The sequence below is a fragment of the Xenopus laevis genome, chromosome 5S, assembly GCF_017654675.1.
Source record: "Xenopus laevis strain J_2021 chromosome 5S, Xenopus_laevis_v10.1, whole genome shotgun sequence".
Classification (NCBI taxonomy): Eukaryota; Metazoa; Chordata; class Amphibia; order Anura; family Pipidae; genus Xenopus; species Xenopus laevis.
The window spans coordinates 9,949,213-9,968,453 of record NC_054380.1 but is presented as its reverse complement, the minus strand read 5'-3'; the positions used below and the strand labels follow the sequence as shown (position 1 = coordinate 9,968,453).

At 40.9% G+C, this 19,241-nt stretch overlaps 1 protein-coding gene across 1 annotated transcript in view; it reads right to left on the bottom strand.

The window, feature by feature from the left end:
• Positions 1 to 1,196: 1,196 nt before the first annotated feature.
• Positions 1,197 to 19,241, bottom strand: part of LOC108717670 (phospholipase B1, membrane-associated) — a 78,990-nt gene continuing 60,945 nt past the window's right edge. The window contains exons 37-57 of the mRNA XM_018264906.2: positions 18,908 to 18,973; positions 18,710 to 18,810; positions 18,351 to 18,432; positions 16,220 to 16,324; positions 14,980 to 15,075; positions 14,672 to 14,743; positions 13,322 to 13,399; positions 11,414 to 11,474; positions 10,437 to 10,495; positions 9,050 to 9,117; positions 8,440 to 8,483; positions 7,378 to 7,477; positions 7,191 to 7,242; positions 6,967 to 7,047; positions 6,524 to 6,589; positions 6,027 to 6,121; positions 4,356 to 4,437; positions 3,012 to 3,110; positions 2,812 to 2,907; positions 2,595 to 2,669; positions 1,197 to 1,956 (exon numbers count right to left, since the gene is read on the bottom strand). Coding sequence (XP_018120395.2) covers positions 1,735 to 1,956; positions 2,595 to 2,669; positions 2,812 to 2,907; positions 3,012 to 3,110; positions 4,356 to 4,437; positions 6,027 to 6,121; positions 6,524 to 6,589; positions 6,967 to 7,047; positions 7,191 to 7,242; positions 7,378 to 7,477; positions 8,440 to 8,483; positions 9,050 to 9,117; positions 10,437 to 10,495; positions 11,414 to 11,474; positions 13,322 to 13,399; positions 14,672 to 14,743; positions 14,980 to 15,075; positions 16,220 to 16,324; positions 18,351 to 18,432; positions 18,710 to 18,810; positions 18,908 to 18,973 — 1,800 coding nt within the window. The 3' untranslated portion in view covers positions 1,197 to 1,734. The remainder of the gene's footprint in view (positions 1,957 to 2,594; positions 2,670 to 2,811; positions 2,908 to 3,011; positions 3,111 to 4,355; positions 4,438 to 6,026; positions 6,122 to 6,523; positions 6,590 to 6,966; positions 7,048 to 7,190; positions 7,243 to 7,377; positions 7,478 to 8,439; positions 8,484 to 9,049; positions 9,118 to 10,436; positions 10,496 to 11,413; positions 11,475 to 13,321; positions 13,400 to 14,671; positions 14,744 to 14,979; positions 15,076 to 16,219; positions 16,325 to 18,350; positions 18,433 to 18,709; positions 18,811 to 18,907; positions 18,974 to 19,241) is intronic.

Here is a 19,241-nt window from a genome sequence, read left to right as displayed (position 1 = left end):
CTAATCACTAACCTGGGACCTTGGGCCATTATCGCACTTGTTCAAAAACTGCAGAGACCTGGGTAGGTTCTATATGGGAGCAGAGATAGTGTATTGGATAGAATCAAACCAGTGGTCCCAGTGCTGCAGGGAAGAGAGGCCTAAATGGGCCTAGATAGGCATACCCCTGGCTAACTGCAACCTACATTTCCACTCTCTACCTATCCTATCCTGCCATGGGTATATCATATTTAGAATTTAAAAAGGAAGGCTAAATTTAAAGGGGTCCTCCATTTCTTATTCTCATATAATTATGTTTTATTTGGTCTTTGGTTCTGACTTTAAAAGTAAAGTTCAGTCTCCTCTAGGTATTTTATTCATTTGGCTTCTCCTCCATAGTTTCAGAAGTCAGAACCAGCAGTGCAAACAATATAAGCAGCCAGACACTGCTTTCAATTTACACAGAATATTTTTGTATTCATTAGCCAAAAAACACATTTTGGGTGGGAAATTATTTAGAAAATGTCAGAATAACTGCCTGAGACTTGCACACCATATGGCTCATTTACTTGTATGATGCAAAGAAAAATCTGCCTCTTACTTTTTAAATTGTGAGCTCCATTTGGGCAGGGGAATTTTTTCCCCCTCGGAGGCAAATTGGAGAGGCTTCAGATGGTTATATTTTGCCTTCCTCTGGATAAACTGGCAGTTTAAAAAAACCAAAAAACTAAAAGGTTGAACCTTTTTCAACTTACTTACTATGTTACTATGTAATAACCATTCTCTGTATACAGTCACTTCTCTCTTTCTTTCTACTATTAGAACTGTATTAATTTCTCTCTTCTCTCGCTTCTTCCTCTTTTATCTTCTTGTTTGTGCTTCTCTTCTTCTCCCACCTCTCTATTATTGCCCAATACTTTTTCACTGCTTTTCCTTTATATCCCTAATCTCTCCGTTTTTCTCTTTATCTCATAACCTCCCAGGGGGTGTAGCCCTTGTTAAATCAGAAAATAAATTCATAAATCAACAAACTTTTCTACCTTTTTTTTACCCAAATATTAGATATTCTGCAGTGGACATCATGGAGGCAAAGTGTCATTTTCTTTTCAATATTGGAGTAGAATATCATTTTCAAAAATATTAAAATATAATGTAATAATAAAAAATAAATTCTCACTATGATGCACCGACTCATGACATACTAACACACATTTTAGTATTGTGTATTCAGTCTTTATTTCTCTGGTAATTTGCACAGATTCTACCTGGGAATATACAAATAAAGGCCTTTTAAAAAAATACTTTTTGCAATTTTATTTCTCAAAAGCATTTGTAATATTTACACCAGTGATTCATAAACTCAAGGGTAGGGTCCCTATCTTTTTCCGAGTACATCCCTATAACATATCCATAACATAATAACATATCCTGTTATAATAGACATATGGTAAATTACAAGATGGTGCATAATTCAAAACCAATTCTTGGATCACAAAGATGACTCCAACACTAAATTTAGATCTCCTGAAATAAAGGTTAGCTTTCAAAGCACATATTTTTATAAGTACAGGATACGAATAACTGGAGTAGCAGTACAACTGAATAATGTTCATGTTTTGGGGTGACTGAATCTTTAACCAAGAAGAGTTCATCTCCAAGGATGGCCTCGAGGGCCAGGCTAGAAGTTTGCTAGAATTTGGAGTCTCTGAATTTCCAGCCGCTGAAGATGAGCTACGGTGGCTGCAGACGTTGCTTTTAGAAGCTGGAACCGTTTTCAAATGGTGATTTCAACTTGCGCATCTTCTTTCGATTGGTCATTGACATTGCAACCCCAACGATCGCACACCCTACAGCCAATCCCCCGATGGTGCCTACTATCACTGACCAGTAGGGCACCTGGCCTTCTTTCTCTTCTGGTACGGGAGCTACAGTTTCTGGGAGTCCACTATTTTTCAGGGTGAAGAGATAAGGCTGGTCCTAGAAAAACATCAGAAAATGCAATTTACTAGGAATCCTACAGGTAGATTTTTTAGCTAGTTTAATGCTGCTGGTACCACACCTACCAGTATGGTGGGTCACAATCAGGGCCGCCAACAGAAATCGCAGGGCCCCATATGACAAAATTTCCTGGCCCCCCTGGGCTGCACCCACCCCAAGCCCCACCTACAGGTCCACCCCCCACCCCCACAGGTCCACCCCCTACCACACAGTAAAAAAAAAATATATATTGGTGGCTAGGGTTCCCACATGTTAATAAAAAATAAAAAGATATTGGTGGTCAGGGCCCCCCATAAAAAAACATTTGTGGCCAGGGCCCCCCATTAAAAAATATTGGTGGCTAGGACCCCACATGAGAAAAAAAAATGGTGGCCAGGGCCCCCTCCCCCACATTATGAGAAAATTGGTGGCCAGGGCCCCTTAAATGTCCATGCCTTCCCGAAGTCAGCAGCTCTCAGAAAGATGGGGGGCCGGCTAATCAAATAAGTGTGGCATGGCCGGGCCCCCCTTACCCTCGGGGCCCCCTACAACTCTCCCCCCTGTCCCCCCCTAATGGCTGCCCTGGTCACAATTTAATCCTCACTTACACGAGATTTTCCTGATATTGATCTACTTACCTGTGTAGGACATTTCAGCTTGGATCGATCATGGGTGAAATTATTGAATTCCTGTTTTTGTCCAACGGGTTCCAGCTAAGAATCAAGCAGATACAATCAGATAAAACATTCCATCTCTACTGGAAAACCAACATACACCCACAGTGATCCATATCTTCATTCTAGTTTAAATTCAAATATAATACCCCTTATAGATAGAGATTCAGCTCCCACTTACCATGCTGTTCCACAGGCCTATGGCCATCTCTGATTGACCTCTCTCTGAGAAGTGGAAGCAATCCACGGAAAAGAAGCTTAAATCTGCATCACCGTTCTAAGGGGCAACATGGACATATATCATTATCCTATATTTATATAGCATTTGGTTTCTGGCACAGCTTAGCTGTCAAGGGATTACTGAAGAGGAGGCAGACTTACCTTATCTACAGGCAAAACGCTGTTTTTGAAAAATGGTTGTACCACGGCTGCAAAGTCTTCCCGGTCCTGGTATTTCTCAGCCAACTCTACCACTTGGCTCTGATAGATAAACAATCAACAGTCAATAAACTCTTGTGCTGAAATTTGGATTGGATTGAAAAGTATCAAATGCATCATCATCAACTACTGCTTAGGCCAGAGGGGAGATTTGTTCTTGTTCTCCCAGGGATTGGAGAAGGGGTAGAGGGATTACCTTCTAATGCCCGAGTCCCCAACCTTTTTTACCCATAAGCCACATTTAAATGTAAAAGAAGTTGGAGAGCAGCATAAATAGGCAAACATTTCCTAGGGTTGTCAAATATGGACTGTGATTGGCTATTGGTAGCCCCAGTGTAGCCTGGCAGACTACAGAAGGCTCTGTTTGGCAGTACACATGGTTCTTATGCAACGAAAAGTTGCCTCAAAGCCAGGAATTCAAAAATAAGCACCTGCTTTGAGGGCCAATGGGAACAAAGTCCAATCGGTTGGTAAGCAACATGTTGCTTGCGATCGTCTGGTTGGGGATCACTTTTCTAATGTCACATTTTTATATAATGCACTGCCATGTATCATGCTGCAGCCTGATGCTCATCTGATTAAGACCCAGTGCTTCTGAAAAATAGATCAACTTAGGGGTATGATCTAAGCTCGGTTGTACCTAGGTAAGTAATGAATTTCTGGTTTTCAAACCAATAATATCTTCTTTGTATATTCCCAGGTAGAAATCTCTTATTTACTGTATTTGCTGCTATTGGGCTGCTTTTTTTCCTATGGTCAAACAGGAACCTTCCCCCTGGGTTAGTCAATCCAATCTCACCCTTCTGCTTCCCCTGATACAGGGCTCTGATACTCTGAACATTCTCTTGGCTGTTTCTTTCCCAGGGCCAAGCCAGTAACGTAACTAAGAAGGGTCGGGCCTGGGGTGCGATCACACCCCCCTACACCCATAGTAGTTATGACCCTGGGTTATGCAGGACACCTACCCCCCCACCCTGGGTAAGTGAACCCAATCTTTTCCCCCAGTATTTACTGAGGTACAGAACTTTATGGCTATGCACTCCCTGGATACTTTACCATGGTCAATCAAGGGGAAAAAGAGCTTGGACCCAAGAGTTGGGAATATACAAAGATGATATTATTAGTTTGAAAAACAGAAATTTGCCTCTTAAAGTTACTAGGAGCTGCATTTTGCCACCCATGGTAACCAGTGGGTGGTTACCTGCACATGCTTGACAAGTACAAAGCAAACAAGAATCTGGAGGTACAGGGAATAAGAGGTCAGTACCAATTGCAACCAATTCTCACCTGTAGCTCCTTGTTAAACTTTTTAATTTCATAGAGTTCTGGGGACCCTTCCCGTGGGTTTATGAAACATGGACAAAGATTTCTAAAGAGGAACAAACGAGATATAGGTTATATTATTGGTCAGGAAATAACAATAATTGTGTTTAGAACCTTATTCTACAAGAACCTTACAAACTTGGAAATTAGTAGAAAATCTTGATTCAAAAACGGAAGTTGAGCCCAACTATTAACTTTTCCCCAAGACTGCTTTAGAGCCTTTAAAACATTTCTTAAGAACACATATTTAACAAGTGACAGAGTTTGGGAGCAGGATGTGATGTCATACTAATCAGAAGTGAAGTAACACTTTCATGCCAGGTATTTTATTTTAGAGTAGGGAGCAATAGGGAATAAAGGATGCCTTCCAGGCAGCTCTATGTACCAGACAGATAACAAACCAGCCACATCCTCCTCCTAGGCTAAACACACCTCACCCAACTTATTGGTCAGTACACTTCAATGAAGTTGCCAGATAAGGAGTGTGTTCCATCCAGACTTCAGCAGCCATGATACAGGAGGAGCAGATGACATCACACAGCGCATCATCAAAGGGAGGAGCAGATGACATCACACACTCCATATGTGGCAACTTCATTGAAGGCAATGCTAGAGTGTACTGACCAATGAGCTGGGGGAGGTGTGTTTAGCCTAGGAGGAGGGTGTGGCTGGTTTGTTATCTGCCTGGTAGACAGAGTTGCCTGGAAGGCATCCTTCATTACCTATTTTACTCCACTGCTATTACATTTCTTAAAGTATTGACAGTTGAAATAGATTTGTATCTGATATAATATTGGCAGATAAAGTCACCCATTCAGAATAACACCCAGATAGGTTCACCTACAAATCCCCCATTTTCAATTTCCGATTTTAATTTAACTTCCTCTAAAGTGAATTATGAATTCTGATCCAAAAAGAAAAGTTCATTGTGCATACAGGGCAAGTGTCAAAGCAGATGTTGCTCTGAATGAAATAGGACTGTCCAACCAATGTTACTCAACCAGCTGTTACAGTACAATAGTTCTGAAGTCTCCTTCTTGTCATGTGTTCTTATGCTTGTCCTATTTTTTCTATTTTGCCTGTTATTTCCCTCTTGCCCTACTGTCATCTCCTTCTCCTACTGCCATCAATTTCTTGATCTGCTTTCTCAAGAATTTTCTACTGTCTCCATCTACTTCTATTGTCACCGTCATGCCCTACTGTCACCATCTTGTGCTACTGTTGCTATCTTGCTCTGTAATTTTCATATTTTTATAGTATCTCCATCTTCTTCTTATCTTGCCATTTTGTCCTATGGTTGTGATCTTGCTCTACTGTCTCCATATTGTTCTGCTGCCTCCTTCTTGTCCTGCTATCAGTCCTACTGTCTCCAATTGGAGAGTCGCCATCCAATTGTCACCATCCTGTCCTGCTGTGTTCATCTTGTGCTACTGTTGCCATCTGGCTCTACTGTCTCCTCCTAAATTCAAAAGTGTCCCAAAATGTTTAGGACCCACGGAAGAAAAATAAATTACCTCTTTCTTACAACAACACAGCACAAATCTTTTTAATTTTTGCAAATCTCAATTACTTACTACTTGACTCTTCAACAAACCCCTGTGCTGGCACTAGGAATCCAGGCAGGTTAATACTTACGGCTTTAACAGGGTACAGCCAAAACTGTCTGCCTTTACTCTTCGTAGTCCTTCCACCTCCAAAACTTCCACCAGATTCACAAATACACGAGGGATCTGGAAAAACCACAGATGGGATCAGTTACCATCTATTCCACCCTTCCATTGTTTAGGAAAATAATTTTTCTTTATCCCTTTTACCAAGGCCTAAACATTATTTAACTTGGCAGAAAAGGAGCTTCTCTCTTTTTCTCTTTTCTTTTTGAACTTGTGACTGGTTAGAGCCATCAATTGGATTGGAGTTCATTAGCCCTTGTGCAAGGGGTTTATATTTATTTAAAACAGAACTGCTTTTAGACCCTTGAAGGTTGAAGACTTTTGTCACTGATCTGCACCAATCAAACTGCTGGCTTGGCCATGGGTTGGTCTAACATGCTCTTTTCTATACAAGCAACATAAGCTTTGACTGTTCCTTCACTAGTGATTATCAGTGTAATTCACAGACCTATGCTACAGTACCTCTTTGTATAAAATGTCCAAAGCATTTTTAAGATGGGTGACGTGATTGTACAGGGAATATCTGTCCTGGAAGGGAAAAGAAAAACAATATGTATAAGGACAGTTATAGATCTAAGGTATCAGGTGGTGGCACAAGTCAGAGTACTGAAGTGGGGTAGCAAATTGCTTCCAATACAATACAATACCATAGTTATATTTTAATGATAAATTCTAAGATGAGAGCTGTTTATACAAAAACAAACTGGTTCTCGTTATGGGGAGCCAAATGGTAGTGCATACAATTAATCGAGAAAGTCTAAATATTGCATCATATGGAAGGAATATATAGCAGGAATATATAGCCCCACCCCTGAGGTCTCAGATAACAAATATATTGGTGCGACCATCGTATATATTTTTGTTACATAAACAATGCAGTATCAATACTTGACAGTTTTACTTACCCTGTTGTGGCAAAACTGGCAGAGGTCATTGGCACCGATAAATATTGTGATAACCTTCCAATCTTCCTGAAAATTGATCACCTAATTGAGAAATTCAGGATAAAACAATTTACCAAAAGGACACAATTTGTAAACTTGGGGTGATACATTACCCTGAAGTGCATAGTCAGCCTAGAAACCCTGCAATAAAGCAATTCAGGTTTTAAGGCTAAGGCCCCACTTACAGTGCTTTCTTTCATCTTATTCACTAGGGTGGTTGCTTGAGATGTCATATTTCTAGCGAAAAAAGCAAATAAGAAAGTGACACAGATGTTTATGGTATCAGTTACAAGTGCCTCTTCGGTGAAATCCGAAAGAGGCAGAAGAGAAAGCAAATAATTTAAAAAAAAGGAGAACTTATTTGTTACTTACTCTGCTTTGGAACCACCAATGGCTACATTAAACATTGTGTTTGTTTTGCCAACTCCGGTGGAAAATCCCTTTATGTTCGGATTAAATTTCTTCAGAATATCTTGAAAGGAAAAAAGAAGGTTTTTGACTTAGTCCAAAAAGGCATAAATGGGTTGATGTTTCAGCAGGTACTAAAATATATCCGAAATTCTCCTGCTGATCACAAAATGCATCAGTATCCTGCCGACTACGACAAATTGCAACAAGAACACCATATATGAGTGCACATGTTACTGTAAACTTTGCAGATTCTCAAAATAGCTAAATATATTTGATTTAGGAAGTACTTAAAGTGATACTGACACTAAAAAAACAACTTTTTAAAATATTAATGTAAACAAAAAATTACCTATGGGTCATGTTCACTGTTTTTCACTAATATGTCTGCTTTTGTAAGTAATTGTTAATTGAAGTTCCTAAACCTGACTGTTTTGCCAACCTGACTGTCCCTTCTCAACATGTCATTTAGAGTTTCTAATGCTAACAGACTGCTGAAGCTCAAATATCGCAGCCCCCCCATACAGGAACATGGGAGATCAGATAGGTAACATAAAATCATCAGTAAATACTTATATGGCAAAATTATAAATTGTATACAAAGACAATGTTATGATAGATGTAAAAAAAAAAGGTTTAATTTAAAGTGTCACTATCTCTTTAAGTTTAGATCAAAATTATTGTAAAATATTCTGAATTTCTTCAAAGTAATACAGACAGGTAAAATAAGAGAAAAGATATAGGGGCAAAGTATTCAAACAATTTCTCAACCGTTACCCTTTCCCCTGAAAGTGATAAAAGTATTAAATTAAAGTTAAAGTTAAGTTATTTTTAGTCAAAATTTAACAGGAAAAATTACATTAAATCTTCCTCTTAAGAGTGACCTGTTTTGAAACAACACAAATAATTTTCCAAATGTTTTTTATTTAAAAAAATTGACCTGGCAGTTTTCACAATACTGGAAGCTATCATACACTGTGAAACGCTATACAACATATACAATTATTGAGTGTGTCTCCTACTCACTGGGCAGTGTTGTACATTCCTCTAGGGTCCCATCACCACCAATGCTGAAATAAAAGTAATTGTATTTTACAGATAATGTTATAAAATAAAAACAAATGTTCACTTATTTTTTTGAAAAAATACTTAACGTCTAATATTCAATCAAATAGGAAGGAATAAAATTTGAATTGAGTTTTCCTCGACTTTTGCACATGCAATTTTTTTCGACGCTCAAAAAATGTTTTTGACGCGTGAACTTTTTTTTTTTGACGCACCACTTTTTTTTCTTTCATTTGAGTCTATCGGGTGTCATTTTCACAGCGAAACTTGGCAAAAATTTGGCTCATCACTACTATTAACATATTCAAATAGTTCAAGGGACCTCTACCATTGACTTTTACACAAACTCGGCAGGTTTTATGTGGCTAAATTCAAATTCGAGTTGGTGGCTTAAAATTCGAATGTGAGTTGTGACCAAAAAAAATTGAAAGTTCGAATTTACCATTCGAACCTTAATAAATCTGCCCCTCAGATTTGAATGAATGCCAAATGCAGGATTGTCAGTGGGATATAGAAATTGTGGGGTTGCCCTGTGTCAATGCATGCAACTACCACACTTGTAAAGTCTTACCTCCAAGAAACACCCCGATACTCAGTTGCCATGTCAATTAGTAAGGCTGACTTAGCTCCATACGCTGCCTGCAACAAGAAACAATATAATGTTAAATAACAACATTCCCACTCTGCAATGTGATTCACAAGTTATTTATAAGGCATTGGCCACTGGGCAGGGGCAACTATTGTACTACTTTTGCTTCAGTGTGCTTTGAAACTTTGTGTCACGGTCGGCACCCTAAATCCAGAATCAATGCTAAGCACCCTGTTCTCGGCTCTTGCTTCTGCCTTTAACAGCCGCCTTTCACCTCGGGAGGAGCCCTCGGCTAATCGGATGCCGCCAGGTCTTATTGAGAGAGGTGCCAAGCGAAGGGTTCTGGACGAGCAAAGGGGCACAACGGTAAAGCAAAGTCTTTTGGGCAGAAGGTCACAGTACAAGGCGTAGACAGATAGCGGAGTCAAATCAGGCCGGGTCGGTGCAGGCAGAATTCAAACGAAGTCAGACAGGCAAGGGTCAAAGCCGGGAAATCAATCGAGAGGAGTCAAGACAGACACAGATCAGATTACAGAGAGTAGAATAGTCGAATTACCAGGCAGGGGTCAGGATACCAGAAGTCATATTAGTCAGGCAGACAGGGGTCAAAAACAGGAATCAATATCAGATAACAAGCAGGAATACAAGTACAGAGCACCAGGAACTCACGAGGAATGATCCTATAACGGGCAGTGAGAAAATGTGTTTTGGCACTTTAAATACTTTTGAAGTTCGCGCCATTGCGTGCTGGAGTCAACACGCATACATATTCTGAGGATTCTAGAGATGTATAACCAGTCGGTTTTATACTCATACTGTACATTCTACTTGTATCTCATTATATCCCACTCTTCGTTGAGTAACTCTGCTCTCTCTGGTGCATCCTCTGCTGAGCCCAAATTCTTGCCCAAAGTGCACTATATTTCCTTTATAATATGCATGCATTGGTCGTAGGGTTGACACTTGCTAATTTCCATGATACTCAGCAGGTAGAGCTGGGCCTACTAACTCATCTAATCTGCCCTTATGTCCTGGGCACCTACACAACCATTACTGACTTCTATGACATCAGTCTTATGTGCTACTGGTTCATTGGTCCATCTACTCTTCCCTGACTTGTGCGCAGCCGATTGGTTTTATGCTATTGCTAGTTTCTCTGACATCACTCAACAGAATGGAAATGGCTTCTATGACATCAGTGGACACAACTTGACCCAACCCATCTGTGATATAAATTCAAAGCGGAGGACAAAAGGACAATATGCAGGATAACTGCCAATGTGCAATTTTATTGCTATCCACACGACATGATTCGGGCGTCACAGGCCCTTTCTCAAGTGGTTTATTAATGAGATTTCTCTGTACTTACAGTTAGGGAATCCCCAAGGGCTGCGACCACCTTGATGTCTGCTGGGCGTAGTTTGTGCACTGTTGAAAATGAAATATGGATTATATAACAGGTCACAAAGACCTGGGGCTGGGTCACACAGGGGTCTCAGGGGTGGCAACCCGCCCAGCAGCAACTGCTGCCTACTGAGGACTGTATGGGAGATTTTGAATAATTTAAATTGCCCAAAGTATTAGTGTGCACACGCATGCACACTCAAGAGGGGGGGGGGGAAATAGGCACATGCCGGCCTAGGGGGCGCTGGAAATAGAAATCCAGCCCTGGAATTACAGTGTGCACTTTATCAAGTTAACCAGATAGGGTTTCTGTGAACCCACCATCTGGGAGTCAGGGACTTTCTGTCCAAATCCCAGGCCACTTTGCAAGTATTCCATACCCAATGCAAGTCTCACAGAAAAGCAGCACCTTTCTAAGGGCAGAGACACATGAGAAGATTCGGGGAGATTTAGTCGCCCAACGACAAATTCTTCTTCGGGCGACTAATCTCTCCTTCCTGCCGGCTAAAATCTAAATCGCCGGCGGGATGGCTTCGCTTTTTGAAGTTGCCTGAAGATTCCTCTTAAGGCAACTTCGGAAAATGAAGCGCTCCAAGTGCCATCCCGCCGGCGATTTAGATTCTAGATAGCGGAAAGGCAGTTCAGGGAGATTAGCCGCCAGAAGAAGAGGCGATTTGTCGTGTGTCTCTGCCCTTACAGTAACTAATCTGTCAAGCAATCAGATTGCTTTAATTATTCTAAACAGCTTCAAACAATAGAAACATTTATGCTGACAGCCAGTAAAAGGCTAGAGCACATTTCTTATTTCTTAACATTGGAAGTTCCACAACCTGACCACTCAGTAAGTAATATAACATACTTTCCCTTCTGTGCAAGGCAGAGCAGGAGTTTCTCCCCAGGTTTATTTCCTAGTTATTGCATATCATTTAGGACAGGCCTTACCTGATGTTGGAATTTGGGAGGAAGGTCCGGCTGCCTGGCACGTCAGGTCACTGCCCCAGTTCTAAATAACAGAAAAACAATTGCAAATGTCATTGTTGGTGTCAATAACCCCTTCACTCCAAGAGCTCTAAGGTGCTAAGGTTCAGCTGGAAAGTAGGGATGCACTGAATCCACTATTTTGGATTCGGCCGAACCCCTGAATCCAAACCTCCCAACCTTACCATGTTCATTTTAAAAAAATGGCAGGTTATGAAAGTTTGAACATATTTCTGTGTTTTTTTTTCCAGTTATTACAGTTTGGCTAATGAAGGTGAATTTCCCTTTAAGTTGTGAGTCTAACTTCACCCAAGGGATCTGTTATCTTATATTGTAACAATTCCTTATTTGCTTATCTCGAAATTGTTACAAAAGTATCTTATCTGAAGCTGTGGCTGGTCTGGGCTCTCTGCCAAAAGCCAATTAAGTTAGACACATTGATCCTTTTTCTGGCTGTTCAGTGCAGAGAAAATGGGACTTTCCAGTACAAATGAGGGACTGCGGGTTGCAGAAGCGTAACTAGAGGGGGGCGGGCCCTGGACTCGCAGCCGGGCCCCCTCTGTACACCCGGAACTGGCTGGGAATATGCGCCGCACAGCAGCGCGCGGACTGCCGGGGGGCCCTGAGGGGGTGCACCCCCTGCTCCCCCGGTAGTTCCGCCACTGGCGGGTTGAGCTGTCATAAGAAGGACTGTCCCTCTAAAAACAGGACAGTTGGGAGGCATGCTGAATCCTTTGTGACAAATTTGGCCGAATACCGAACCGAATCGGGGAAAACATTTTTTACTTCCTTGTTTTGTGACCAAAAGTCATGCAATTTCCCTCCCTGCCCCTAATTTGCATATGCAAATTCGGATTCAGTTCAGCTGGGCAGAAGGATTAGTCCTAATCCGAATCCTGCTGAAAAAGGGCGAATCCTGGCTGAATCCCGAACCAAATCCTGGATTCGGTGCATCCCTACTGGAAAGGCTCACAGAAATGTAATCCCATGTGTTAGCAGCAGGGAAGCAGATGGCACCTACATTCATACACTGAAGCACAGACTCACTTGCAACATATTTTTTAGTTTATTTTCAGTCATTTACTGTACATATGAATACAATGGTGTGTCCAGTAACCACATCACCAGGTCACACAGGTGGGAACTCATTATCAAATATCATTGCAACTTTCCAACATACATTTGAGATATATGTAAATTAGTCATGTGATGATGAGAAAACCCACCCCCAACCTGAGTCCACTTGCACCTGCCTTCAGCCCTTTATTAATAGACCCGCCCTGCCGATGACATCATTAAATGGGCGGGGCATGGAGGGCACAAGCCTATAAAGCCACAAGCCGGCAGTGTAAGTTTGCAAGCGGTGTGCCGAGGTCGGCCCGCACATCACTAATGTAAGTGGAATTACTGAAGACAATATTTGTTTATTCCTTTCTGTTCTCCTCATTGATGGTTCTGATTATTGAAACAATGTAGATGGTACCAACTGATTAACAGAAAGATGCATGCCAGGCATTGCTGAAATTGTAGTTCTGTATGTTGATATCTAAGCCAGTCCTAATATTCTATTGCAGACAGTGTCGGACTGGCCCACTGGCAACCAGGAAAAGTCCCGGAGGGCCCAGGCTGCTAAACATTTGGCCTATTTCATGGTCATTCCCTATTTCTATGAGAACAAAGAGGCTAAATAGATGTAATAATAGATTATAGTATGTAAAGAAAAGAGACTAGGAGAATAGAGGTTGAGTGAGGAGAGGAAGAATAACAGTACTGACAGTGGGCCTCTGGTCTAAGGTTTTTTGGGTGGGTCCCTGGTGTCCCAGTCCGACACTGATTGCAGATCATATAATCCATTTCCGGGCATAGACTTACCTTTATAGGGGGCTGCGTGGGCTGCGCAGGGGAATAATTGTAGTTGCTGTTTTTATATGTCCTTAGGAATGGCTGATCCTGGGAATAAGAGGAAATATAATGAGGTCAGTAAAAGCAATGGAAGGATAAGATCCACTTAAATACATCTCCATGTTCTTCAGATTTACTTGACCAATACTGACCAAACCCATTAGTCAGACTGTTGTACATGTGGTTGATGAACTCTAGTCTAGAGGCAACAAGCTATCAGCTAATATCAGTCGCTGTATTGACAACTTTGCACATTCAAACCAAGATAAGTCTTTTTCCCAGTGTGAGGGACAATCAAAGGGAGTTGTTCAACTTTAAATTAACTTTTCTCGTGATGTAGAGAGTGATATTCTGAGACAATTTGCAATTGGTTTTCATTTTTTATGATTTGTGGTTTTTGAGTTATTTGGTCTTTTATTCAGCAGCTCATCAGTTTGTAATTTCAGCAATGCGTTTGCTAGGGCCCAAATTCCCCTAGCAACCATGCATTGATTTGAATATGAGACTGGATTATGAAAAGAAGAAGCCTGAATAGAAAGAATGATACAAAGTAGCAATAATTATACAGTTGTAGCCTTACATCGTGTTTTTAGATGGGGTTAGTGACCCCCATTTGAGATCTGGGAAGATGGCGAAAAATTCAAAAACTATAAAAAATGAAGGCCAATTGAGAAGTTGCTTAGAGTTAACAATTCTATAGCACAACAAACATTAACGTAAGGGCAGAGACACACGTTCAGATTTGGGGAGATTAGTCGCCCAGTGACAAATCTCCTCTTCTTCGGGGCGACTAATCTCCCCGAACGCCGGCTACAATTTAAATCGCAGGCGGGATGGTAATTGGTGCGCTTCGTTTTCCAAAGTCGCCGCACGAGGAAACTCTGGGAGCGACTTCGGAAAACGAATCGTTCTGAGTGTCATCCCGCCGGCGATTTACATTCTAGCCAGCAGGAGGCAGTTCGGCGAGATAAATCGCCCCAAAGAACAGGCGATTTATCGTCGGGCCACTAAATCTCCCCCAATCTGAGCGTGTGTCTCTGCCCTAAAGGAACCAACCCTTTAAATGACATAATTCACCAGATTTAATTCAATGAGACAAAATTATCTCACTGTTTATCAAATGGAAACTCCACTGAAATCTATTGGGACAAAACTGGAAGTAAATTTGAAAAAAAAAATCTTTCTCAAACAGAATCTCTCCTATAAAGTCCTAAAACATAAAGTAAGATTTTCTCATTGATTCAAATCTGGCCCAATATACAATAAATCCCAAACACGCCCACTCACTGGTCACTGACCAATCAGAGATTGTGTTATTACCTGAGTGGGGCAGCTCAGCGCATTATTAGCCATCAATTCTAATACATCCGTTTTCTTTCCAACAGGCTCCAGCTGAGGAAACAGAGAATATAATAGAATCACATCAGCAGCATTGGATGGGGACCAGCTGCTTTGTTAATTTAATTTTATACTTTTTACTATTTATACGGCCTATTCCCAAACACAATACAAACCGACGAAAATAAAGAAAATAATAATGCAAAGTGCCTGAGAGGCCAAACTGGACACCAATATTCATCACTAATAGCAGCAATTTAATGCGCCCCCTGCTGGTTAATTCTATTTACCATATTTTTCCAAAGCATCCTGGCCATCTGCGAATGCGACTTCTGACTGAGGTGAAAACAGTCTGGGGCCATGAACGATGCATCTGGGATCCCATCCTGAGAACAAGAGGTGGAGTTATACATAGAATTCCAAGTATCACTCATGTATTATAAGGGATAATGTACCCCCTACTGTAAATGATAAGGATATTAGAAGTCACTGAGGGGTTGTTCTGTGACCATATAAAGGCACAAGGCTGCAGGCTGAGTTATACAGGGAACTCTGAGTATCACTCATGTATTATAAGGGATAATGTACCCCCTACTGTAAATGATAAGGATATTAGAAGTCACTGAGGGGTTGTTCTGTGACCATATAAAGGCACAAGGCTGCAGGCTGAGTTATACAGGGAACTCTGAGTATCACTCATGTATTATAAGGGATAATGTACCCCCTACTGTAAATGATAAGGATATTAGAAGTCACTAAGGAGTTTTTCTGTGACCATATAAAGGCACAAGGCTGCAGGCTGAGTTATCAACTCTGAGTATCACTTGTATATTATAAGGGATAATGTGCCCCCTACTATAAATTATAAGGATATAAGAAGTGACTGAGGGGTAAAAATATAAGGAACCCTAAGTAACCTATATCATAAATAATTAATTGTAACTGTTGGCATCACTAAGCACCCTTTAGCACCATTTATATAGTGAATAAAGAACCCCCTCTTGTAAATTATAAGGATATTATAAGTTACCGAGGAGTTTCATGACCGGCCGAAGGCAGAGTGTTTTTATACAGGTCATGGAACTCCGAGATAACTTCTAATATCCTCATATTTTGCAACTGGGGGTACTTTATTTATTATAATACACAAATTTCAGTGAGTCACGTGACAGAAATGACATCAGAACTCACCGTTTATAACTGATGACATCAGAACTCACCGTTTATAACTGATGACATCAGAACTCCATTTACAAGGATATCATTTACAAGATATTCATGGCTTTTGTGTATTATAATTATAAATTATAATTATATTATAAGTATTGTAATGTTACTGTATAGACAGCCCTGTACTCTTCAATATTCGATCTTTGTTTATTTGTATTTATACGTATAGGTAGGGGATTCTATATTGTTTCCCCTGAAGCAGAACAATATGAAGGTATAGCTTATTGTGTTCATTAAACAGTTTGCAGTATAGTACAGTCATATTAATGTATAGGAGTAGGAGCAGGTTTTGGTGCTTACCGGGAGTTTGGGAATTGTGGGGTTGCGGAAGAATGGCTGTAAAACCACAGTGAAATCATCTCTTGTGTCGTACCTTCCTGAGTCAATCAGCTGCTGGGTGTTGTGCTGTAACAATGGAACACAGACCCACATATGTAATTTAGTATCAGTGTTATAGTCACATCAAACCACAGTAATGCTACAGTTTAGATAGCAGAATGGTCAGCAAAGGTGACACTCAATGCAGGGAATAATATGCGAGGAGATTGTATGTTCTTTCTGTGTTTCCTGCCACCCGCACAAAACAAAAACTGTGGTACTGTGTTATCCAGTAGCAAAAGTAACAAATAAAAAAACAAACAAATACAAAAAGCATTGTAGAAGTGATAACTATATTGGCTAACAATAAAAATAGATTGCAAGCTTTCAGAGCACCAAGGCCCCTTCATCAGGCAAAATACAAATGAAAGCTGGAAAGGCACAATATATATTCTATTAGATCAGTCAAAGGTATTCATGGGCAATACATTAGGAGGTTACAGATACAGTGGATAGAGATAAATTGTACAGATAATAAAATGAATTAGGGTGGGTTTTAAATAGCCCAGGGGTCTGGATTCAGTCAGGTCACATAGTGTGACATGAAACCTGACCCTAAATTAAGACCCTGTCTTTATGTGTTAAATAACTCCATACATTTCAATTCATAGATCTCACTTTCCCGTTTAGTTTTAAAGTACCCGTTTAGAATTAAAATCTTCATGTTCTGCAGAATTAAAATCTTCATGTTCCGAAGACTGCGATTAAGGGCAGAGACACACGTGAAGATTCGGGGAGATTAGTCGCCCAGCGACAATTCTCCCCGAACTGCCTAGAATGTAAATGGCCAGTGGGATTGGCAATTCGATTTCCGAAGTCGCCTGAAATTGCTTCATGAGGAAACTTCGGGCGACTTTAGAAAGCTGAAGTGATCCGAGTGACATCTCGCCGGAGATTTTAGCCGGCGGGAAGGCATTTAGGGGAGATTAGTCGCCCGAAGAAGAGGCGATTTGTTGAAGGGCGACTAATCTCCCCGAATCTTTGCGTGTCTCTGCCCTTAGATGGCAGAAGTGTTGCCCAACTGGTGTATCCCATGATTTGGTGTTGATCTTATGTCTGTGATAGTTCATCCTTGTGTGTAGTTTTAGTCCTGTTTCTCCAATGTATATGCATATTTTTTATTTGTTATTCTCCCACCCGCAGAAACATACAACATCCCAAATACAATAATCCTAGTGTGTGAATGTGATGGGCTGTTACTTGTGCCACATTATATACTTACATACATTCCCTTTGCAAAAATTTTGACATTTTTGGCTGTCCCCGATCTGAATAATGAATGCAACCTAATTTCCCTTTAATATTGACTTTCCATTACAGCATAAAGAGGTCAGTGTCTTTTCGTGTAAGTAATTCACAGCAGTAAATTTATTACAAAATGTGCCCAGGGATCTGCCATGCGCTCCATTCTTTTTACATACTGACTGGCCCAGGCTGGCAGGCCCGGATTTGTGGAAAGGCCACCAAGGCCCGGGCCTAGGGCAGCAGGATTTTAGGGGGTGGCATGCTGCCCAACCACACGTCTCGTGCGCCAATCCCCATTGCTCCGGAAGTTTGCGTGAATAAAGGCATACCTCCCAACTGTCCCTTTTTCGGAGGGACAGTCCCTCTTTTGACAGCTCAACCCGCAGTCCCTCATTTGTACTGGAAAGTCCCTCTTTTCTCTGCACTGAACAGCCAGAAAAAGAAAAGTTTCGCACTTAATTGGCTTTTAGCAGAGAGCCCAGAACAACTAACAGGTGCAGATAAGATACTTTGTAACAATTTTGAGACACAAAAACACAGTTTAGATAAGGAGAAATATTTTCAAACTTTCATAACCTGCCAAATTTTCTAAAACAAACATGGTAATTAGGGGGTGTGGCCACAGAAAGGGGTGGGGTCAAAAAATTGCTGCGCTACATGCGGGAAAAAAATTATTGTCCCTCGTTTTACTTCCAAAATGTTGGTAAGTATGTAAAGGAGGAGGGGGTGGGGCGACAAACGACAGCAAGCCTAGGGGCACCCGCTATGTAAATCCGGCCCTGCAGGTCGGGACCGATATAAGCCATACCTGATAGTCGCTGTTAATGTCTCGTATGAACTTCAGCTCCTGTGAGTTGTCTGCAATATTTAGTAGACATGGGCAGAGCATCCTAAAGACAGAAAGACATGGATGTGGTTACATTTCTCTCTTTGAATATATGAGCAACGTTGGGGTACAATGGGAGACTGTGGATATATAAGTGCATGTGACATCCCAATACATTCATATTAAAACTGCCAGATTTATATGGAACTCCTTGGTGAATAAGGATACATCATTCCCTGCTTGTTCATGTTGTCTGGCAGAGGTAAACAGCATGAGTATCCTTAGTAAGGGCTGAATTAAGAAAGTGTAGCATCCCCTGCCCAGCCAGACCAGAGACTTACTTAGTAATAAGGACAGGACACTTCACTCGTGGGTCTAAGACGGCTTCTCTCAATGGGTAAATATCCATCACTTCCACCAGGTTAACAAATGCTCTAGGGACCTGCGGGGAGGGAATAAATGGATAACAAGTAACCCCCACACCTATATACACATATATCCCTTGGTATTTCTGCTTTAAAACAAGAACTCCGGCCTACCTCCTTGTGCAACATGTCCAGTGCCTCTCGAATGTAATCGATAAAGTTTTTGGTGGAAAAAAAGTTCTATGGGGGAAAGAATAGAAGAATATGACTGAAAAGGAGTTAGGTAAATAGGTAAAAATAGGTAAAAACATTTTCTCCTCCTAGCTCCGCCCACTCCGGACGAGTCCAATCAGTTTGTACAGCTGATGGCTGAGACGGATACAGATTTTATACTGTACAGAGAAATAAACTAAAGCTATTTAGAACTAGAAATAATGGATTTAAATTTAAAAATGAATTTGTCATGCAGCCGTTATACATAATAAAGGGGAATTTTACCATATTTCAA